Below are 25,019 nucleotides of genomic sequence, written 5' to 3' on the forward strand. Positions count from 1 at the left end.
CAGAGAATATACCTCTGTCAAGGCAAATGTTGGCAAATCAATATTGAGTATCATGACACACTGAAATTTTGAAAAGTCAGGTGAAAATAACAGGCCCCCCTCCTCCTAATCCCATTAGCCCTGCTACACCCCTCCGCCAAGTCCGGGACAAATAAGCTTCGTAGTGTTTATGTAATCCTGCAAACAGCACCAAGGGACAGAAGAGGCTAAAATACATCCAACCAGTGGAATCCAGAGTAAAAAACTGTTTTATGACTTTTTTTTGGCGGGGAAACTGACCCAGTGCTATGACATACCGATGGCATATCCTCAGGTGAGGTATTCCAGAGTGTGTGGGCTCTAATAGCACATGAATAGTCACCTTTGGTTTCTAGTTGAGACTTTGGACATATTAGATATCCTCTAATGAAGATCTCTGGCAAAGCATTTGGGAGTAAGGTGAGAGCAGTTCAGAGATATTGGATGGTGCCAATCCAGACAGAGCCATCTAATCTTTGATATGCGTTGTTCTTGCAAGGTTGTTCTATTATCTGATTCAGTCTGAAGGGAAATCTTCATGTAATCTGCATACAAATAGAATTGAATATTTTGTTTACATTTAATGACTGACATGACTGAAGTTTTGGCCTTTCTCAGAAAAAGCTCTTGGAGTGGACAAACCTCCAACAAGGCAACTTCAGCCAAACCAGATGTTTAAAAAAAATGACATTTTTCACTATGTTGAATAGATCTGCCCCAGAACTGAATATGTCCTTTCTCCGCCCTTGATACAACCCGCATCCAAGTTTGGTGAAAATCGGCCTCTTATTTTTTGGTGTATTCTTTACAAACAAACATCGCCCAAAACATGACATCCTTGGTGGGGGCAAATTTCGAAGGTTGTTGTGCATAGAGGCTCACACGGCAAGTTTTGAAGTATGAATTTATGGGTGGAGACAGTTATGTTGGATGTCTTGCAGTTCGGCTCCTTCACTGCGCCCAGATTCTTATTTCAGTGTGCCAGCCTCTGTGTCCGTGTGTGACCTTCTCTTTTCCTCACTTTCCCCGTCCCTTTCCTCCTCTTCATGTCCTCCTCCTCTTTTTCCACTGGGCTGCTGGCCAGGGCCGGAGCAGCCTAAGCACAGTGTAACATTATTGGGTTTATGTGGTGGGCAGGCAGACAGGCAGAGGGAGCTGAGCCAGATGGATAACAAATAGCACCCACTAAGGTAAAATAAAGCTCTGTGAATGTGTGTGTGAGAGTGCAGGAAATGTGGCTGCCAGACCGGGTTCTCTGACACAGTTGGGCCAGTCACTCTGGTGCCAGTGATGAGATGAACAGGGCTCCGTCACAGCTTGGCCCTGTCTGTCTTTAGATCTTGTTTTCTCTCATACTCTGAAAGAAGAGTATCATGTGTTTAGAGAGAGACATAATTAAGGGGAGAACGATGAGTGCAAATTATGTCATATCTCTCTTGAGGGTACTCTTTCTGTTGTGGATGCAGTTTGTTGATGTCCTTTCGTTCAAATGTAAACAGCTTCCTTCCTCCCATCACTGCAATTGCGTACGTTTACACACAAGAGGAGCTCTTTACTAGCTATTAGTGAATTTAGAGGCAAACCAACACATAAACCATGTCTGGTATTAAAACATTAAACAGTCACAAGTTGTTCCTTTTGATTTTTCTCCTTCCTTGAAAAAAGGTTAAAAGGAGAAGACACAAGACTGTGACCTCCCATTTTCTAGTCTAGTTAATTTTTTATGTTGTAGGAGGTCTTTGTGTATCTATCATGTCACTCCTCTTATATTTTGACCCAACCCCTGCTTGTTTGCATGATTTAAATCTTTTATGGTTCAGTCACAAGAGGCAAACAGATGTTAGAGTCATAACTGGATGGATCAAGATGACTTCATGTCAGTGTTGTTACACAAAGTGTCCAAACCCAACCGGGGAATTTGTTCTCTTTTTCAACCTTCACCACTAGATGGCAACATATCTACTTGGCCTCTGCTCAATTTCAGTTGCTTAATCAGGTCGGACCAGCAGCACAGTGCCTCTCTCTAGTGCTTGCTTCTTGGATTCTGTGTGGCTAGACGTGGAGGAGCCAGAAACTGTCATCTGTGTACCTTGGTGCTCATGCTTCTCGTGCTTCTCATGACGCCTTAAGAGCACCAGCACTTCAGTTGCCCTGTAAGAAATTCAGCTCTCTCTCATCCCCCAACAAGAAAAATGAACCCCCTCTCCGCTTGGCCAGTTGTTCCAGTTTATCTTTGTTCTCTGGCGCCGTCTATGTTGTTTCAAATTTCAGGTGCTGCAAACCATCGTGCGTAACTCTATTGTGTCCATTTTGGCCTTGATTACATCAGTCTGGCTGCACTTACTCTTTTGCATTCATTTCCCTAGGAAGCGTTAAATCAGTTATGAGACTGACTTTAGTGCTTTCTATTGCAAAGCTGACGCCTCTGCATCACTGGATGGTACATAGATTATCCATCTTTTGTACTGAAATACAGTGTTTCGTTCCGCAGGCTGGTCTTCAGAGTACTGTGCTGTGAGAGGGCAGGGAAGAATGACTCAAAGTATTTTCCTGTTTGTTGAATGTACAATGAACAAAAATTTAAATGCAAGACTAGAGATTTACTTGTGGTTCAAAAACTGTAAAGCAAATAATGCAGGGATATGAAATCAAAATATGTATCAAATGCAGACACTTTGACCTTAAATTGTCCACTGGAATACCAGTAACAATGAACGAGGGATAGAGGGGATCTGTTTTCCCTCTCAGTTCCACGTGTACACATTTGCATTTTGGATTATCTATCTGCTTCACTTGGAATTAATAAAATTAATCATTGAGGCCTGTGGAATATTGTCTTGTAAAACTGTGCAGACTTCATGGATATCACCAAGGACAGGACACTCCAAAACCCACAAATGTTCAGTAGGGGACACGGCAGAGGAATAGGGAAGCCACTGAGATACTTTCAGCTTCCAAAAACACAGTGCATTGTGCACAACACAACCTTGTGAAATGAAGCATTCTCATGCTGAAAAAAAACCCAGTATGTGCACAACGCCATTGTTTTAACTCTGTTATTATCTTCTTTCTTTGACCTGCTGAGGGACTACGGACGCAAACTAGCTTGGAGCTATAATCTGGTGATATTTGTGTTTAAATTGATTGTCCCTTTTAGATAAGATGAATAATAATAATGTTGATAGAAAAATGACACAAATTTGAGGCAGGATGAGGTATTATTCATGTTCATATCATACATGGCTGTGTTAATCATGTCTTTACCCCAGTGTGTTTAAATTGTGAACTTAATCATGTCTTCATGCCCACATTCTTCCACACAAAAGGGTTAGATGTTTTCTTTGAAAGAGCATTTAAATAAGTGAATCTGATTTAGTGGCTGGCAAGCGTGTATTTATCTCTACTTGTGTGTCTTCAGGTGGTCTTTGGAGTGTCTTTACATTGGGTGGAGCTGGCAGCAAAGCAGGGTTGGAGCAGGAACAGAACCCTTTACCTTTATCCAATCAGAGCCTTTTGTTACTGCTGGTCCTCGCCAACCTGACAGATGGACCTGACTGGCCCAATCCCTACCGCCAGGCTATCACATGTTTCAGAAACACACAAGGTAATGCAGAATATTCTACACCATTGTATGTTATTTCAAGGTTGCTGCTGAGACAGTACTTGAAAAGATGACCCCTATCAAAAGTTAATCATTTGATCTAATAATTCTGATATTTGTCTCTACCTGTTTAGACACATCATCAATGCCCGTGGAGCAACCTCACACTTTCCAGATCAATTTCAACAGTCTGTACACGGCGCTGTGTGAGCAGCAGTGCTCCGACCAGGCCACACTATTGCTGTACACTCTGCTTCACCAGAATGCCAACATGAGGACGTACATGCTCTCCAGAACTGATATGGACAATCTGGTGGGTAGGATAGTAGTGCAGAAACTTAGATTTTGACTGTGTTTTGTAAATGCATGCACATTTCTTGTTCTTGTCTAAATCGGACAGTTTAAGGTTGATTTATATTTGCAAAGCAAATATCACTATTAAATTTAATTAGATAATCCTCAACAAAACACATTCAACTCTCAGAGTATAAGCGCAGGCTGACAGAAAATTCTGATGCACAAGTAAGACATTTATTATACATTAAGAAGGGATAATACAGTTGAAATACTTGGGTGTAGTTGTTAGAATCTTTCAGAGATGCCTTTGACCATGAAATTGTCACTGTGGCTCTGTAAACAGCGAGGATGTATGCGGTGACAGCTGGTGCAATTCTGTCCATGTGGGACAGTGTCAGTTATTCTTTATAGCACTGTGAATGTACTGAGGCATTTACTGAATGAAAATCAATCTCCGGCTCACCATGTCAGATGGTATCACACGAGTAGGATACATATCCACAGATGAGACTACTTCCACAAAGTGTAACACATTACGTTGTGCTCTAACTATTCCAGTAATGTGTTAGCACTGTGTGTTATGGTTATTACCATTATCAGATATTTGTTGACATCGTAGCAAGTGGCAGTGGGAGGTAAAATAGCATTCCTTTGTTCAGCCTTTATACAATGTTTAAAGACACAGAGAATCTAAAATAACTGTGACATAAAACCGCTATGAATTCAAGACAGTAGTAAACTATTTGAAAGTTGCACCAGTGTTGTGAAACTGCAGGTCTGAAAATTTCTCTTCCATTTAATGGGAACATGACTCCTCTGTATTTTCACTAGGCAGTTGTTATCATCTGTACAAATACCACGTCCATGCATATTCATCTCTCTCATGATGTCCACTTACTGCTTTTGCTCTGAAATTCAGTAGGAGATCATATTTATCATCTGTCTTATAAGTCTGATATCGAAGTCTACAGGTATTTTGAATATATATGAATATAGGGTATTTTGAATTTGTTAATTTCTTACTCGGGATACGGGATAACATCAGCAAGTCATTGGTATCGGTCATTTCTTTAAGATTGATCTGTATCCATCCGATGGTTTAGTGCAGGTTTCTTCTTTGCTCATCATCTGTTGTCCGTGATGATGAAACAATGCAGTAAATATAGGATGTTTTCACTTTAGAATTTGTATATTAACCATGTGTACATGTGTTTTATGTATAGATAATATAGGTATAAAATTCGATTATCGTACAAATTTGTTTTAATGCTGATAATATCGACATCTGCAAATATCAGCTACCAGACATATCAGTTTTAAAAACATCATCATGTTGGATTTAAGCACAACATCAAATATTATGAGCCCCTGATTGTCATAAGATTGTTTGTCATGTATTATAATGGGGATATGATGTTATTGGTACCGTGTTATAGATTAGAATGAGCCTTCAATTGTGTTGGGAATGAGAAACTGAACCGTTCAACACCCAGTGTTCAATTTGCAATTGAACTACACATTTTTCTCCACATGGAAACACGTCGAATTTCGGTTGTGTGTGTAACTGCTGACTATGTAACATGGACACACACACACACACACACACACAGCACAGATGACTCTTCAGCTCCGCCTTTACTCAGAAATTACGGAGAGGAGTACAGGCACTGGTACAACGACCTCCATAAATGACAACAAAAGGCAGTAGTGACTGTTAATTTGTGTTTTTTATTTATGTCAGCTCAGCGTGTCACTGAATTTCGTTGTCATTTACTTTGGATGTTTGTCTGGATGGACAAAACAAACAAACATAAACCCCAAAACCACAATAAAAACTAAACCGTGGCCTTGCTGAACCGTTGAGAGTTAATATCTATTTTTTCACAGTCTGTTTTCTTATGCTCTTTGTTTGTCCCCCCCCCCCACACCCATATTCAGCAACTAAAATTAGACAGATATTATAATTGTTTGAAATTGGTGAAGTTGGTAAGTGGTTGAGTTTTGTGGCAAAGCCCTCTCGCTCTCTCTCTCCCTTTCTCTCTCACTCTCTCTCGCTCTCTCTGCTGGGCAGCTGGTAGAAAATGTATTAATTTGGTTTGTGCAAATATCCAACATGGACATGACTATGACTATTTGTGTTCAGAGAAATGCAGCTAATGGCGGATCCACACAACTTGAGGAATCAATGCCACTGTGACATCACAGATCTAACTCTGTCTCTCTCTCTGTCTCTCTCTCTCTCTCTCTCTCGCTCTCTGTTTCTCTCTGTCTCTCAGGTGTTACCCATCCTAGAGATCCTTTACCATGTGGAAGACAGAAATTCCCATCATGTCTACATGGCCCTCATCATTCTCCTCATTCTTACAGAAGACGATGCCTTCAATCGCTCCGTCCATGAGGTGGTGAGTAGACAAACTCATCACAGCTCAACATCTCTTGTATTGGCGTTGCAACCCTCAACTACAAGCTACTTTTGGGATAATAGCTAATCGGGCTTCATTTTTCTTTTTCTCTCATTCTCTTGTTTCAGGTATTGAAGAACATCTCGTGGTACACTGAGAGGTCGTTGACTGAGATCTCACTCGGCAGTTTGCTGATATTGGTTGTGATCCGCACCATCCAGTTCAATATGACCCGTACAAGGGTAAGATGCACACGCATGCAAACACATACTGCCTTTGTCCTGATAGACCCAGGAAAAAATGACACAGTTTTACAGTATTATCAATGCATGTTTCCATTCCCTCTAGGATAAGTACCTCCACACCAACTGTCTAGCTGCACTTGCGAACATGTCAGCCCAGTTTCGATGTCTCCACCAGTACGCTGCACAGCGCATCATCAGGTAAGCACTTACTGTACATGCACAAATGGAAATGCAGATAGAACAGAGAATGATAGTTTTCCCCATCCATCCAGGTCAGGACTTATTCTCATAAATATATTCATTGCAAAATGACAGCTTGGCTTCAAACAAAACATGACTTTTTTTCTTGTCACAGCACAAATGCGTATCAAGATAAATCACAGGAATGTAATAATGGATTAGATAAGTGAATAACTTTGCTTAAACTACAGCTGTTCTATGTGAATGGAGGTGCTTTCTGACAAGGATGAGACATGAAGAGATTTTATTGATAGCTATCCAGTCTCTGATTCTTCATACCTTGTTGTTCCCTGATAAGTTTGTAGTGTGGAGACAAAAGTAGGTCAACACAGGTTTTCAGCATCATGAGAGTGTTTTGTCCAGAACACATTTTCATTTAGGTTTTCTTAGTCAAAGAAAATATGTGCCAATCTTTCTCCATAGCTCTGATGTTATTGTGGTGTTCCCGTAATTAAACCCCAGTTGTGTAGAGGGACGTTTTGGTGAAGTACTTGTGTTTCCACCTTGAAATGAGCATTTTACAGACATTCAGCTTCACTTTCATCGTCTTCAAATTAAGCCACGCTTTGAACCGTGTCTTCTTCTGCGTCGTGACTTGTCCTTCTTGCAACTTTTCCAGTAGCGTAGATTAGTTTGACGCATTAGATTTACGTCACAGTAATGCGCAGTTGTCAGAAAAATACAGCAGCAGTCAATAAGAGGAACTGATTAGCTTGGAGGCATACAATGGATTTTGTTCTTCCTCAGTCTGAAATCTTTTTAAAAAAATTTAAATTGCTGCTTTATTCTTTTAAGTAAGCAGCAGGGCATGACCTCCTGCACCCACCAGATTTTAAAAAATGCATTTGAGGCAAGCGAAGGAGCCAAAAGAGAGTCACAAATTGCCTTTAGACAACAGTGGAAATTCTGTTCCACACACAAACACACTCATTCATTTTAATGGTTGAATCAGCACGAAATATTTATTGTTGTAGTAACTTGAGTGTGTCTATGCAGAAAAGACTAAAACATAAAATATTGAGATAGTGGTGGGTCTGTGTAGAGAAGAACATTATGTAACATGAGGGAATTGAGGGAAAGGGTTTGGCCCATGAGAAGATGGAAGACTTGCAAGGACAAGGTCCAAACCACGCACGCACGCACGCACGCACGCACACACAAGCATCAAGTCATTCATGTTTGATTGTTAACTTGAGGCACACAGGAAAGAATGTTTCCTTCCCCAAAGACGTGCACACATTCATGTACACACAAGGATCCTCTTATCTTTCCACCAGTGTCTCTCCTCCATATCTGGGACTCTCTGGTGTTTTGAGTCAGAGAGGAACATTGTCTGTGAATCTGTGCATGTCTGTGCTGTAGTGATGTTGAGCAACTGTCTCCATGTCTGATGATTATGATAATGATGATGAGTATGATGGCCTGGGATGGGCTAAACTAACTGACTGGCTGGCTGGCTGGCTGGCTAGATAAAGGGGATTTCCTGCCAGGAATTTTGAAATGTCAGCCAGGCAGCGTTGAACTCGACTCCTTAATAGACTCTCAGAGAGAATCATAGCCGGTTTTGTTTATTTACAGGCAGCAGTTGGTTGAATTTCTCCCAACAACACCTTCCATCTTGTCCTTTTATTTTGTATTCAGTTTTTCCCACAGAATCAGAGTCTAACTCTGGCGGCTGCTGACAGTGTTTTGGTTGGGGGGGGGGGGTCTGGCCTGAGGAGAGTTGAACCTTTACAAGTGCAGAAAAAGAGCCACAGCAGAGCTCCATGGGCCTGCATTACATAGAGTCTACACTTTCGTGAAATATCCACCTTGCCTGTACTTTCAAACAACCAGAAAACATCCCGCTCCCTTCAAGCCTCGATACAAGAAGTTTTAATAGACAATTGATAGAAAGAAATTAAAAAAATACAAATAAAGCCATTTCCAAAGATAATGAAACTGAAACATGACATATGAACTATTCACATGATCATAAATACATCCAAACACAACCTCCACCAGCTCACAGTCTTGCATTGTGTGTCCTGGTACAACAGAATCCCTGTTTAGACGTTGTCAACATGTCAGGTTTGGAGCGTGTCTGTCATCGTTTCACCCTCATAACTGATTCCAGGGATCAGGTCGCAGGTGGAGCTTGCTCGGTGGTCTCTCATTTGAAACAGCAAAAAAAACCAAAACGGTCTTGATAATACAACAGATCCTATGAAGCAGCCATGACTAATAAGCCCTTTGACATAGATCTTTAGACTTTTTCCACATCTGCTCAAATATCACCATTTGGCCAATTAGCCTGAGTAAAGAATGCTGATACATGTTGTGTGTTCTCCAGTGCTGACAGATGGACAGGTAGCTCCAAAGGGCTTAGCTGTTCCCCTGCTAGCGTTTCGCTGTCATCGACTTGAATATACTATTCTCTGCAATTTTTTTTCTTCCTTAAACACATTTTAGAGGTTGAGTATTCGAAAGAGCCTTGGAAAAACCATGGAAAAGATACCGCTACTTAGAAACTATAAGGAGCTTCTGCCTGTTACGAAACAGTCTCAAGTTAATTCTGACTGTTCTGTGTGGCCTGTGTTAGACAACAAGATTATCAACGAGAAGATGAGCTGTTAGCAGTGTTACTCCAAAAGCATTTCCTCTGTGATGGTTTCCTACAACATCAGATGAAACGATTTATAGTTTGAAGTCTGGAAGAGAATATCTCACCTGTCAGCCAATTAAATGCAAGCAGGAAGAGCATGTTTTTTAGGGCCTGAGCCCGGAGGTACTCCGGGGCGAAGACCCTATTATTTCTTTTATTTTTTGTGGTTATGACTAACAGGCAGGACTGGCAAAGAGAAAGAGAAAAGAATTGACTGAAATTTTTTAAAAAGCTTAAAGCAACAGTAATTTAGTCAGTCAGGATTTTAAATGAGTCAGAAACTTATCCTGAATTGTTGCACATTCTCCTTAATGTGTTTGAAATATCATGTGCACAGGTCACTGACACTCAAAAAATGACAGCGTATATGAATCTGGGATCAGGATTGCTCCCCAAAATATTTGTGATGTCACAGACCCTGCTTGTAGGACCACCCCTTACAGTTTTTCACAGAGAAGATTTACACTTTTCACCAACGAATGAGACAACAGTCTTCCTTTGTTTAAGTCTGCAAATACATCATTCTACACAGTGAACCTCATACATTCGACTGTGAGAACACAAAGAAAAACACATTTATGACCGGAGGGGAACTTTAAAATTGTCCTATTATGGGACATTTATTAATCTCACATAGTGCCACTATAGATAGATATATTCATTTACATTATTTCATTGCCATGCATCCTCCAAACAACTGCGTCATTCACTCAGCACATGCTCGTCGTATGACCTTAATGACACAAGGCTATGGCGCTGATGGGAAATGCATTCTTAATTTCTGGAAACAAAATGGCTCTTGTCCACAGGAGCCACTAAAATCAACACAAAATCAAAGGTCTCTCCATTAAAACTCGGTCATGATTTGATGGACAGTGAAAGGAAAGAAATAGCTGAATTTTGAAAAGAATAGAAGATGCTTTTATGCATTTAGTTCATTCAAATCCAAATGAAAGCGAGTTGCTATTTAAACTGGAGCTGAAGGAGAAAAAAAGGGGGAGGAAATTGTCCTTTCTCTGCAGTGCCTTGCGTGATCAACACATGTTGAGTGAATCAGTTTACTGTGACGTGAACACGGTGCCATTAACAGTGTGTGTGTGTGTGTGTGTGTGTGCTGACCTACTCCATTGCCAGTATCCAAGGTCACCCAAGCAGACTATGAATCCTGATTTATGTCTGTGTCCAGCCATCAGATGCAATTTACAACAAGAGTCAAGCAAATCTGTTAACTGCTGGGTCAAAAGGAAGGCTGACACACACAGTAGGATCAAACATACACACACATGCACCCACTCAAAAGGAACTGAAGCTGTAACCTGTTCGAGAAAAGCCAGGTTGTTGTTGTTGTTGTGGTTTAAAAAAAAAAAAAGGAAGCCCTGATTGTTAATTAAGCACAATTTGTCTCGACACATCATTTCTAAAACCGTCTCCTGCCAGCTCCATGAATATTTTGTTATTCCAAGGCTCGTTATTATTGCTCATTATTTTAAAGGCCTCATTTAGAAAGCACAACAGACTCGTTTCGGATAATGATCTGGCCCTCTTTAAATATCTGGCCCTCTTTGTATTTGTGAATTTACAGCACATAAATTAGAGGGTCAACATGCAGCGTGACAACGGGTGTATCGCACCTCTTTAGTTGTAGTAGTGTTATCATTCATCTGTCACCGTTGCTCTCATTCCTTTCCCCTCTTTGTGTTTCTCCTGCAGTTTATTTGCTTTGCTTTCCAAAAAGCACAACAAGGTTTTGGAGCAGGCAACACAAAGTCTGAGAGGCAGACAGGGAGACAACACAGCCCTGCCCGACTATGTAAGTAACACAAACACACACCCGTATGTGCACACACACGTACACACCCACCCCCCCCCACACACACACACACATTTTTGACACTTTAGTGAACGTGAGTCCTCAGCAATAAGTCTTAGAGACGAGACAAAAAAGAGCTCAATGTGAATTTTTCCTGAATTTTTCTCTTTGTACTGTCAAGTTCAGTATTTAAATATGCTCTTTCAAGAATGCAGCTTAAAATGATCAACCCATCAATTAATCTACTAATTTGTTTCAGAAACTTCCATGTATTTTGCGAGCATGGCCCACATATTTTGTAATTATTATTAATGAAATAGCTCGCTGTCTCCCTGAAAGAAAGATGAGATTGATAGAGTTCTCTCTTGAGTGTGTTTAATAAATATGAAGCTACAGCTGGCAGCCACTTAGCCTAACATAATGATTGGAAAGGTGGGGGCTATTATTAGCGCTTCATGTAGCACACAGAAATAAGAAGGGAATCGAGCCTCTCGTCTGTCAGCAAGAACGCAAATAAGGCTCTGTTCAAACTTGGTGTAAAGGCGCTTCCCGGCTGATCCAATTACACAAGTGAGCAGCTCAATGTACAGGTGTGCTTGCACCCAAGATTTGATGCATTGAGATAGGAATTCTTGGACCGCATTCAGAGATGAAGTGAACCGATAACACAAGTTTACATGTGGCTCTGTTATTTCGGTTAATAAAGATTTAGCAATTTGGGTCTTGGAATACAGCGTATTTTTCTTGATGTATTGTTACTTTAATATCCGACAGACTAGGCATTCAACGTGACTTGCTGCCTCTTCGTGCCAATCATTCTTTTCTTTTTTTGCGAACTGAAATCATCTACAAATTTCTATGCATATAGAGAAGGTAAGTGAAAGCTTATCGCAAATGTTCCCTTGAGACGCTTTCTAATGTAGGTGTCCACTTGTGATAGGAGCATGAATGTGAGTAGGAGCTAGTCTGTTATTTATTTCTCAGGTGAAATTGTTCGGTTCACAGAGGCATTCTGCGAAAGTTTACTCCGCTTCTGTTGTGGTATGCCTACCAATCCAGAGGGAACTTACTCCTGTCAATTCATTGATTTTTCCCTGGTTCATGTACACTTGGACAACAACAGTAGTCAAGTAAAATGACCTGGCCAACCCAGATAGTGCGTGGAAACCAACTGACTATTGGGTGTGGTTACAGGCGCAGCAGAGCTTCTTTCTGCCCATACCAAACCTGAACTCAGGTTCCAATCAGTCAACCGAGTTGCACCATTGAAGTTCACCAAACAAACTGAAAGCTGTAACCCTGAAGCTTTCATTTTTTTTTTTGTGCTGATCAACTAATTGAATAACTGATCGTTTCAATAAGAATCGGTACATTTGCAGTCATCCAATTCCTTCATCAGCTCTGCTTTTCAGTTATTTGATAGTGCTCTGTTACTGGAAAAACCAAGAAAAAGAACAATGTGTTAGAGCTCATTATTTTGTCTGCTTTGTACCATCGTCTCCATCCTTGACATGAGGATTTGGTGCTCTGCCTGACATTGTTTTGACATTCTGAGCTCCTGTAACGCATCAAACTCTAAAAGCCTGTTGCTGCAAGTCCACTGTCAAGCGGCAGACTGCAGCTCTGTCTCCTCCAATCCTTTGTCTCCTTCTCATTACATTTCCAGCCCACATCCCCATGTTTAATTTTCACCCAGTTTCCACTTGTAAAATAATCTTTGATGGCAGTATTGAACATTTATGAAATTCAATATTGAAGTCAGTCACAGTGGCACCAAAGCAATATTGGAGTTTCTCTGAGACATGATTGTTAATCTGAAATTGAAATCTTAACATCAACGGGTGGCGCTTAAACCAATAAGAATCATAATATCGTGCCTATGCAATCAAGTATTTCTTATGGTAGTCACACCTGATCATTGGCCATTAACTATGCATAATTCTATTTATGTTCAGGCATTTGTGCCTTTAGGTTAGTCTGTCTACGTCTCAGTCTGGCTGTCTCATTAGATTTGCATGGTCCCGTTTAAGTGTGTGTTCACATATTTGTGCGTGTGTGTTTGCATGTGTGTATTTCTTTGGGGGTGGGAGAGGTTCCCAGCAGATGCCCCGAGGTGTTGGGGAAACATGAGTGTATCTGAGTGCTCCTTCAACCATGTAGCGACAGTCTGATGAGGCCCCTTACAAACAGACATCTATGCACACATAAAAACATATAAAATGCAATTATCCAGATTTGTTTTGAGTCCTCCTCCCTTCAGGCCTTATTTTAATGCTCTGTTTTATTTACACACATGTATAAGCGCACACCATATATCACCGAGAACAGAAAAGAAAAACACAGAGCAAGATTACTTTGCCAAGATTAAATCTCGTCTGTTATATGTTACATATCAGTTGGGCCAGCTGTTCCCATTGGAGAGTGCACACAGAGTGACTTTAATGGGAGTGACAACAATAATAAGACAAATACACATACTAGAAGGTCAAAGTTTAAGGTTGGCACACAACAGCAGTATGACTGTTGAAATAGTGTGTTGCTCAAGGGCGTGAGGCAGACTTCCAGAGTGATCTTTTATGGGAATTTTACCATGAAGGTTTTTTCCTAGAATAATGTCTGACATCCAGTCTGGGTCAGAGACATTTAAGAGAAGAAGCGGTCAACTTTTCCGATACTGCTGTTGTCCTTGAGTTTAGACGATACTAACTCAATGTGACATTGGTTCCCATGTCAACAAGGGTTCCCCTGTCTGAATATAGAAGTCCCCTTTTAGCTTTATTGACTTTTCCTCATAAAAAGGAATGAATTGTATTGTTACATAACTGACACATAAACACCCACCTGGAGATGGACCCTCAGCTTGATTATGTCTTTAACAGTAGCGGAGCTTCATGTGCACTCACACATCTAGACCCTGTATTAAAGACAGGGTTCTCAATGTTTGACAAGTGCCTTGTGGTGTTCTGTTAATTTGGAATGGACCCTCCAGCTTGGCTCCTTTTGTGGCCGATTTCATATGCAACCTTGTCATTTATTGATCACGATGTGCATGATCTTCTCGAGGTTGTTTATTATGTATGCTAGTTAATTCTACAGCTGGAAATGTCAGTGACCTTTTCTCAGACCTGGCATTAATGCATCCTGAGTGATAGTTTACATTTGGCATTAGAATGTGTCTCCACATCCCCCCTCAGTGACCAACCAGCTCTACTGTATATGCAAATAAACACCTACATTATTCCTGGTCTCGAAAACCAAACGCGTGCTCGTATTTACCAGAGAAGGTTTATATTTAGTACAAGAGGCAAATGCATTTTATTTCTGTCTGAGAAAATATAACCTTCTTTGGATGATCTCATGGTCTGATTATTATTTAAGTTGAATGCAGAGTGAGAGGCCGACTTATGGGTGGGCTACATTGACTCAGAGATTTTTCTGCAACTTGTCACTCAGCAATTAAAGGGAGATATAATAACACTGTGGTTTTTCTTTGGTGTGTTCTAGGCAAACCAAATAGGTCAATATATTCGACTCCCTTGTAATAGATCTCTGTTTTATTTCCAACCCCGTATCTCTATAGTACAACAATACACTGCTGTTGGCACCGAATGCGAATGTTTCTGCTTAAACAGAGGATTCCGTTGGTGAGGAGGTCCTTTGTTGTGGCCCCACGTGTCCCAGACTGTATGAGTCACAGCGATCGATTCTCAGTCCATCTCATGTTCACAAGTGTACTCATGGTTACGCACTTGTGATCGGATCACTTGAGACACGTGTCAGTGCCAGGTTTGAACTGGACCAACATGTCTGTGTCGCTTCCTGCAAAACTAACCTCATTAAAATGGAAACGATGAATATATGCATAGGCCTTCTTCTTATGTTTACATACCTCTTTTGTACATCTCACATCTTTGCATCATTATTAGCTTTCCAATTTTCCAATTCCATATGAAAAAGTGGCACACATGCCCTCAATCCATAAGGTGGCAGTTATTTCCATCATCAATTAAACTAAAAATTCAATAAAAAAAAAGTAAAAAGTAAAATGTAAAAACTATCTTCAGACATACAATAAATGTTAACCAAATATAAAACCCATTTGTTCTTATCGGAGGAGGAATGAAACCATAGATGAAAAAATAAATGGCCGTTTAAGTGTGTAATACAGCAGCAAATGTGAAAGGCTGAAACAAGCCAGACATTAGCTGAGTAATCATTTATTTCTGCCATCAGTATGAATCTTAAGCTCAAATTTAAATAAATTCTCATGCATAGCATTTCTTATCTGGCCAGTTATAATGACCTGACACATTGTCAAAGGTCTGAGGCATTTCAGATTGAGGTTGAGGAGATGTGACATTCACAAGAATCGAACTGCTGCCTCATCATGTCGACTCCTTTGTTCCCTCCATCTCTTTCCTCTTGCCTCCTCTTTTAGTTGTACTACTAGTCGACGTGGCAGCAGAGCAATTGAAAAACGCTTCGCTATGTTGTTACTCACCTTAATTTGAGGGAGTGAGGAAGTTTGGGGAACTATAGGGAGAGATAAAGAGGAGCAAAATGTGAGGGGAATAAGAACAATGGAGAGAGGAGAAATGGCAAAGAGCAGGGGAAGAGGAGGAGAAGGAGGGCGGGTAGGTGGAAGTGTGTTTTTGTGGCGGGCATCTGGAAACAATGTAATTTGGCTGAGTCTGGCTCTGGTGAGAGAACTAATGTTTGTTTAATGTGGGATTGTCCAGGACTTGTAATTGCTCTCTTTACAAGGGAGAGACTGAGAGGAGGAGGAGATGAAAAAAAAACAACCTTGTGGGTGCATTCTGCTTGTGTATTCATATCTCCTCTGTTACCCTCCTTTTCTTCCGCTCTCTCTCTTCTCTGCTCCTTTGCCTCGACCTCTCTCATGTGTACAGCCACTGAACATCCCCCATCCCTGAATGTGTTTGTGCTGCTGGGTCTGGTTAGTGTCAGGAAAGCAACAGTGACAGGTTAGGGCCCCTTGAGCCCCCAGGGGACTGCCAAAGGCTCCCAGCCCAAGCAGGGCATCTCTCAGGGGGCCTTATGGTTGCTCTGTGCAGCCTCTGCACCTTTGATTGCAGCTTTGGGTTTTGTTTTGTTTTGTTTTTTTCCCTTTGAGATATATGCAGTGACATGCAGTGTGTGCTGGTACACACAAACAAACATGTATTGTATTGTCAGTGTGTGTTTGTGTGTGTGTCACTGATTATGCTCCCAGCCATCGCTAGTGGTAATGTTACTTCTCCATCTCTTAGTCTGTTTACCGTTGCACATTTCTAGTAAGAGACTGAAAACACACACACACACACACACACACACACACACACACACACACACACACACGCACACACGCACGCACGCACACAAACAGCCAGAAGCATATTGGACCACCCTGTCAATGTGTTTATGTGTGCTGGTTGAGTCACAAACTGTGATCTCTTTTTAATAGCCAGAGTAGAGACACGCTTTAGCTTTGTAGCACCATTCCTCTTGTTTAGGGGAAAAGCAGAGCCCAAGGGTATATGAAGTGATGATAAACATTACTGTTTATTATCTAACCCTCCAAGAATTTGCCAACAAAATTGTTTCACAAAAAACAAAGTCATCCATTAATGCTACCTTAGCTCGTAGTCGACTAGAACAGAATTTTTATAGCCCACCAATCCCTGAGATAGACCGTTGAGTGAACAGATTTGTGTTTTCATCAGTTAGGTAGCATTAATTTTTGTGTTGGAAAATATTATTACCGTTAATTTCAATTAACATGCATCAGATTACAGTCTACATTTAATTCGTTGCCATTTGTCATTCCAATTAGTTCTTTTTACCTTTTGAGGTTGTGATTTAATGGAACACAACCTCAACATTTTTGAAATGCACCTATTTGTCAAGACACAGACGAGCCAGACAAGAAGATAGATATGCTTCTGACCTCTGTGGATGTGTTAGGGAGCTGAGACCCACAAAGCCCAGTTGACTGCTCGTTAGCTTAGCACAATGAATGTGAGAAGATAGGCAGATTAGCATACCTCCATCAAAAGTATAATCAATAATGCTTTTCTCCAGAACAGTCTTTGCCTGCATTAATGTAACTAGAGTTGTGTATAACATTTGCCAGAAACTAATTTCAAAAGATTTTAAGTTTGAAATTCAGTATATAGCCAGAACTAGTTTCCTGGGTTACCTCAGTGATTTGTTGCAGTGCCTAAAAACATAAGCCAACAATACCATGTTTGTTGACAACTAGAGGAGTGACTGCTACTAATCATGGCTGACTTTGTAACAGAGGATGAGGAGGATTACCTCTGGATAAACCAAAATCCTGAACCTTATCTTTCCGGAATACACAGAAGAGGACCTGCAGGTTTTGGATGTGGAGCAGAGAAGACAGAGGTGTGCTAACCTGCCCCTCCACTACCATTCTTTGTGCTAAGCTAACTAGCAGGTAACCTGTCTCTATGGGTCTTGGTTCCCTACTGCATGAACAGAAGAAAGAAGGGTATCTATTTTCCTGTCTGACTCTGGGGAGGTTGGCAAATACTGAACTCAGTCTGGTACCCCCCAAACATGCAGTGTTGCTCTAAATGCACATAGTTGCATATCAGGCAAAATTTTGTGTTGTGATATACTGATGCTCTCTCAAACCAGGTAATAATAATCATACAAAGGTGAAGTAGGTATATTTTGTTGAAACAGAGCCTGTGTATTTTCAAGTCTGGGTTTCAGACATCACTTCCCATGCTGGGTGTCCTCCATGTCTATTTCATCTAATTCCACCCGGCTGATTGAAACTCTGAGATAACATCATGTGCAAGGTCAGAGATCAGTGTCTTCTTTCATACATGGTTTACCTGAAAGTAGGATGTTATTGGTTTGAAGTATGAGTGATACATTATCCTGTCACATTTCTTATGGTCTTTAGATGAAGTGCCAATCCCCCTGCCAGACTGACGTAAATTATCATAACCCTTCCCTCGCATCAGAAGTTACAGTACACATGCACACACACACCAACGAATGCACGCACAGCGTTATTACAGGTGAAAATAGGTAGAGAGGGAAGATGGAGAGAGAAATGGGGAAAATAAAGAGTAAGAATACGTTTCGTATTTCACCATTTTGTGTCATTTCATGTCATTTTTGTCAGTGAAGGCTTTACCTAGTGGTCTGATAAAGCAGGAACAAGCGTGCAATTATGGTCACAATTTGTGTGACGAGGATGTTGCAAAATAACCACAGATAATCATCAAATTCTGCAGAATTTCTGGTGCGGTCAAAGACCTGCCCATAATGTAGCAAAAAATGATGACATGGCTGGGTGTGTTGGGTTGCATGTGATCGCATGTGGTGATATGACAGTTACAACATCAACAGTTGAGTTTTCCAGTGTTTTTTTTTTCATGTAAAACACCCAATCATCAAAGATTGTGTAATATATAGTAATAACAAAACTGAACAAAGACCAGCTCTTTTATATTATGCATGGCGCTGTGGTGTTATTTAACTGCACATGGTTATTGTAGGTCATTGATGCCAAGTAAAATGGCAATTTTCTATGTGTGGAAAATATGGTGATTAATGGATCGTCGATATGTTTGGAAAAATTAATTCAACTTAAAAGTGACGCGTCATTTGTTCCTGGCTCTGTATTTGAGTGGGTCTCTTACTGTTTATGGCTCAGACAAAAAAAAAAATTGTTGTCTTTGAGGAAAACCCAAGTGTGTCATGACAGGAAACTCCATTCATGTGGAAAGTGAATCAAACTTCAAATGCAATGGCTGTGATGGCGGCAGACTGAAATCACCTGTACTGTCTGATAATGTGTCCTTCCTAGCATCGTTTGTTGATAGCACTGATCAGAATTAGCCGAAGCTAATGAAACTACCAGTAGATTTATATACATTTGTTTATTAAAGCAAAGAATTGGGAATTTAAACCTGTTGATTACACAAAATGAAAATGTGTCACCAAAGTTATTAAGATTTGTCCTGATGTGGAGATAAATTGGTACATCTACTGTTTTTGCTAATAAATCCATCTGTCGTTGAGATAATCCAAACCACAAATGTCAGCGCTCACTAGTGGCACTAGGGGGGAAAAGCAGCACTCTCACATGAAGTCATGTGATAACTTGTCTGCCAGTGGGTACTTGTACCGAATATTATTCCAGTCTCTCCAGTAGATCCAGTGGAAAATGTGAACTTTATGGTAGATCTAAGGAAAGGTGGGATCACCAAAGTTCGATTGTGGATTCATCCCCAGGTCTTCATGGACGTCTTCACAAACGTCGTTCCACGTTTCTGTGGTCTTGTCTGAAAAGGTGGTGGATGAACTACCTGACTGTAGTTTATCTTCTGATGTAGACAGTGAAAGATAAAATCTATTGCATGCATGAATGGGAAATCTTAATTATATAGGAGGAGAGAAGTATTGCTTTCTCACTTTCAGTATCTTTTGCAGGTGCAAAGGAAGGAAGGAAAGGAAGCAAGAGTGCTGTTTGTTTCCATTTATTCACGTGTTTCCAGTGCAATCACGGAGAGGAACTAGTCATAGATACCGATGGATTTTTATAGCAGCCAATAGCACTTCATGTGCATGATGCCCCACAGTGCTATTGAAGCTTGGGCACTGTTATTGCTATGAGAATTGTTTTTACTGGAAGAGAAACATTTTGATATAAAATTACTCTTTTTTATGTATTTGGCATATATCAAGAGATAACTCAACATTAAGCACAAGGACACTGACCTTTCATTTCCACTTGGGATGAATAAAGTACTCTATTGCTCTTCTCAGACCTGGCGACATGCGTCTCCACTGATCCAATCACTAGTGGACAGCTCTAATTACAAGTGTGAATTGACCAAAGACACACATCTCATCGCTCAGACTGCATTGCGAGCGTGAACCCTTTGCAAAGCCCACAGATGTGTATTACAAGGGCGTCAAACATCTTCTGGTTGGTTTTTGACAGGCCAAAATCTTCACCCTATCTGCATTGTTTTGATTTCTTCTTCTTTGAATATCCAGCAGACTAGTGCTGGTAATCACTCATGCTGCCTCCCAACATTTAAAAACAACAGTTTCTTTACAACCTGAAATGACGTACAAGTTTATTTGTAGAGCAGAGATCAAATCACAAGTGGTCACTCAAGGTGCATGTGGAGATGCATTCTAATGCCTGTTGTTTAACTGCTGTACTTGGATCTGTCCACTTGTGATTACATCACCCTAGACATGTAAATACCGGGCCTGAACAGGGCCTATCATCTGTCTGCGTATTTAAAAGTACTCTCCTTCAGTGGTATAGTTATTATATATTCAGATATACCAGTGTGCAAGTAAAAACTTTCCTTAAAAACTCTTGTTTTATTGTCTAAATTGGAGCTAAGCTAAATTGGTTTCAATGGCCCCTTAATTTCCTAGTGGAAACAAACATTTACAATGTGTGTAAGATAAGTTACAAATACAGAAAATATACATCATCATTTGAAAAATTACAACAAAAGAATTCAAGTAACTGTAACTGAAATCAATCATAGTGGAGTATTAACTAATTAGAATATTTTCCACTGAAATGTGATTGAATAGAGATATTAAGTAACATTAAATAGAAATGCTACCTCAGTACTGTATTCTACTGTAACCACTTCAGACGTACAAATACTGCTGTCCCCTGAGCTGTACTTCTAACATCTAGAGATGTAAACCGCAGATTTCATCACAAAATACCAGAGTCTTTGAACAATGATATAATATCTGCCGGTAATTGTTGACGACATCTTCCATGAAACGTTTTTCTTTAGGTTTAAGATAGGCACGTGTGATTAACATGAGGCAAGAGACGCACATTAACTCAATAGATTGCATGGTAAACTATATTTGTAAATTATCAAATCACAGATCCGCTAAAATTTGGTGTCACTATTTATTCCTGAGCTCTGAAAAACATGACAATGAATCATTAAAGCGTAAAATAATTCACCGTTTTAAAAAAGAATTAAATAAAGCCTTCTGGACTTTGTAGCACATTGTTTATTTCGTTCTAATTGTTTTCACCCAGGGAAAAAAGTAGGGCTCAGACATGAGCTACATCATTAGTCTCAAATTATTTTTAGATTAGTCTCAAAATGACGGCAGAGCTGCGGAAAAGGTCAAAAGAATGTACCCTGGGAATGTCAAAATGAAGGCGCACCAAAAATGGCCAATTCTGATCCATGGATGCATCGTTGTTGTTTTCGGTAAAAGCAATATTTCCAATTTTCCGCTTGCTTGACTGACAGAAATGTTAAAGTCTCTTGTTACTGCTCCATCAAATATACTTGCTGTTTCTGAGGAGATGTTGGTCGCAAGCCCAACTTCTGCAGATGAGATTTATTAAAGCTAAGTTTGGTCCTCTCACCTTCAATAATGAGCCAAGCTGGAGGTTTGAAATAACCAAGACTTTAATGGTCTTTATTAGAGGTAACACCAAATAAAATTATCTGTAATAAGGTCCATCTTCACAAACTATAAAAAACCTCTCAGACTTCTGTCTCATTATGTCACCCTCTCAGTATCAGCGTTTCCCTGTGCTCCACTCATTAAGGCAGTATCCCACCGAGAACTGACTTACTGACTGACCCCCCTCCCTTTTTTAGTCTCTCATCCTTAAAATATGTTTCCTCACCTGTCTTGCTGAAGCGATGTGAGGCCTAGCCATTAGTTTACTTGTTAGCCTGTCCCCCTATATATCAGCTGCCTCTTATCTTCTCTCCAACTCCTTCCATGTGTGTTCTCTGGCAGGAAGAGTGGCACCCCTGTAGGCAGCAGGTGCTCCAGCATCCGAGTGATTGTCTGCTTCCAAATGATAATTAGGGCAGCTTTGCCATGGCCCCTGTCCTTCACTGATCTGGCGCAGTCCAACAGCACAGCTCACAGCGGCGTCATCTTTTTTTTTTATTTATATGTTTTATTTATTTTTTATCATTATCTCCTGCGTCATCGACAACATCATTGCTCTTTTGCCCACCAGACCCTGCTGTTTGTGCGAGCCATGTCCTCGAGAGGTGATGTGCTTATTTAAACTGATAATAAGGTGCCTGTCTGCAAAAATGCTGGACTTCCCCTCCGTAGAGACAATGATGAAGCACTAGTCCAGCACTGTCTTTGCTAAATCCATCCCAGACAGAGAGTGTGTTGATGCTGCTGTTGTTCTGGGGGGCAAACACACAACTCTTTTGCCTCATTCTGTGTGGGTTTACAACAAAGGATGTTTTGTGCATGTGTGAGGCTATGGGGTAATAAGAGGCTGACTTGGGCACAATGCCCTGCAAAATGGTGTGATTATGACACGGCCATGGTACCATAAATGCAGGTCAGACAATGACCTATTTAAAAAACTCCCAAAAGACAGGACAGACTGCCTGTACTCAGCCAGTCTGACCCTCTATGTCTGTCCACATGGTGCCCCCACCCCTGATGCTACTCCTCCTCTCTTTCTTATCAAATCTTCCCTGTTGTGAAATTATTTGACTTCTTCTTTTTATTATTTTCTTTGATTATAATGTTTTAGCAGATATGAAAAATTTCTTGAGTTCCAAGGGAGTGATTTGTATTCTAGTGCTCTTGTATAGGTGTGATTTTTGACTCTCTCTCTTTTTTTCCCCCCTGTTGACTCAGTGTTTATCACCGTGCCCTTGTCTTTGTCTGCACTCTTTCTTAATATGTCTGGGTTGTCTGCCCTGCAACAGCCTGCAGTGAGCAGCAGGGCCAGCCAGGGAATCACTAAGCTATTGGTTTAATGATGCCAGCTCCTACTTTATAGGGATTTACATGTCTGTGTCTCTAAACACCCCGTCCACAAACATTTGCATAAAAAAAAAAAATGCATCAGTTTGATAGCACGACCAGACCACACACACATAAACACAGGCGTGGATGTGCTCTCCCAGCACTGTCCTTCTTAGTCAGTGTATAAATGTCCTTGTCAGACGTATAGCAAAGGTCAAACATACCTGCAGTCATAACACATTTATGCTTAGCGTGGGGAAGAATTAGCAGGAGAACCAGACACATGGAAAAGCTTACAAAGGCTCTCACGCACAGGCGCGTACTTGCTGTGAGGTTGGTGATACAAGGAAAAAGGGACAAAATCATTGAGACTAATGATACAGCTCACATCGAAGGCCTATGTTTTCCTGGTTGGAGAGACGGCATTAAATAGCAGCGTGAGCGGTTGTGACTAAATGACAATGCAGGAGGCTGGAAATTAGCACATGACTGGAGGAGAGGGAGTAAAAAAGACGAGGAGGGGGAAGAGAGAAAGAAATGTTTCATGCAGTTGTACAAACACATGCGAGGTGTTTTTCTGGCTGTCTAGGGGGATGCATTTTTGGGCAAAACAAGTGCAAGAGAACAGTTGAAGGGAGGAGGAGGAGGAGGAGGAGGAGTGAAGATATTTAAATCCTGTCTGGGTTTCAAGTAGACCATGGACCTCTTAATCTCATCCACTTGACAAACACACACACAGGGCCAGGCAGACGTCTAGCTAGCCTATTTTCATGTGACCTGAATTCTCCAGTGTGGCATTTTTTTCCCCTGCCAGGCCAATCTCATTAAGCTGAGCAATAGAACAAACACACCAGGCATCCCTCACTCCTATTCTGCCTTCCTCTCCTTCTTTTGTCACCTCTTCATCACTTTCCCCATCAACTCCCCCCACACACACACGCTCACTCACTCGTCTCTTCTGTGCATCAAATTTTGTCTTACTCCATCTGCCTCTTCTTCCTCCTACTCTGCCATATCTGTCGCCGCTCTCTGTCTAATTATGGCCTGCCACAGCAGAACAGAGGAGAGCGGGTCTAGCTAGGCAGTGGAGTCGAGCCCAGAGTTCCACCTCTGCTTCCAGACGCACAATCAATCCTCATTATAGCCGACACTCTTGCATTCCACTTGCCTCCTCAAGTCTGCCTGTTAAAGCCGCCACACACACCTTCATCCTCCAGCAGCCTTCTGTGGCAAGCCAGTTTCATTACACACACACACACACACCACACACACACACACACACACACACACACACAGCAGAATATAGTTATTTAGCATCATTTTAATCCCCTTTCCTACTTTTGAAAAGGCCACACAGCGAGCAAAGTTATTTATAAGATAAGGGCTTGTTTCCAAAGCAAGGCTCCGAAGATGGAATATAAAATGCTACCACATGCAGTTCTGTTAAAGATGGCTTGCCCAGATTTGAGGTGGAATCTCGGCTTCCAATCAGCTTGCAGTTGTGGTCTTGCCACACTCCTGTTGTGAATCTGGCCTCAGCTGGTATTAACAAATTCTTGGTCAAAACAGGTCATCCGAAGAACAATGATGTTTCTCAGGAAAAGGAAGTCCAGCCACAGAAAACATATAGGCTCATATTCATCCTTAAGGAAAGTTCCCACTTCTTTTGTTTGTCTGCGGTAACTCTTGGCTAAGCAGATTTTATGAATATTCCTTACTTCATGTTCTAAGATTCAAGATAGCCCTCATGCATATACAGTAGGAAACCAGCTTTGCAGAGGGCTCCTCTGATTTATACATCCATGCATTAAACCAGCCCACTCAGCATCTTATTATTATAATGTATTTTACAGGAATTGCAATATTTCCAAGGATACACACTTTCTTCACTTTAATGCAGGAATAAGGCAGGATGTATCCCCTGGAGGTAGGTGCTCATGATTCCTGTCTAAGGCGAAGCTTCCTGTAAAGCAAA

The 25,019-nt window shown here is 40.9% G+C and overlaps 1 protein-coding gene across 2 annotated transcripts in view; it reads left to right on the forward strand.

Annotated features, from left to right (window-relative positions):
- Positions 1 to 25,019, forward strand: part of dym (dymeclin) — a 58,532-nt gene that overhangs the window by 16,968 nt on the left and 16,545 nt on the right. For both annotated transcript variants that reach the window (XM_086187711.1, XM_086187710.1), the window contains exons 9-14: positions 3,437 to 3,622; positions 3,754 to 3,932; positions 6,193 to 6,318; positions 6,447 to 6,560; positions 6,667 to 6,761; positions 11,158 to 11,257. In XM_086187711.1, coding sequence (XP_086043837.1) covers positions 3,437 to 3,622; positions 3,754 to 3,932; positions 6,193 to 6,318; positions 6,447 to 6,560; positions 6,667 to 6,761; positions 11,158 to 11,257 — 800 coding nt within the window. The remainder of the gene's footprint in view (positions 1 to 3,436; positions 3,623 to 3,753; positions 3,933 to 6,192; positions 6,319 to 6,446; positions 6,561 to 6,666; positions 6,762 to 11,157; positions 11,258 to 25,019) is intronic.

Source organism: Aulostomus chinensis, chromosome 19 (assembly GCF_037954235.1).
Source record: "Aulostomus chinensis isolate RoL2024-O1b breed Wild chromosome 19, RoL_Achi_v1.0, whole genome shotgun sequence".
Taxonomy (NCBI): domain Eukaryota; kingdom Metazoa; phylum Chordata; class Actinopteri; order Syngnathiformes; family Aulostomidae; genus Aulostomus; species Aulostomus chinensis.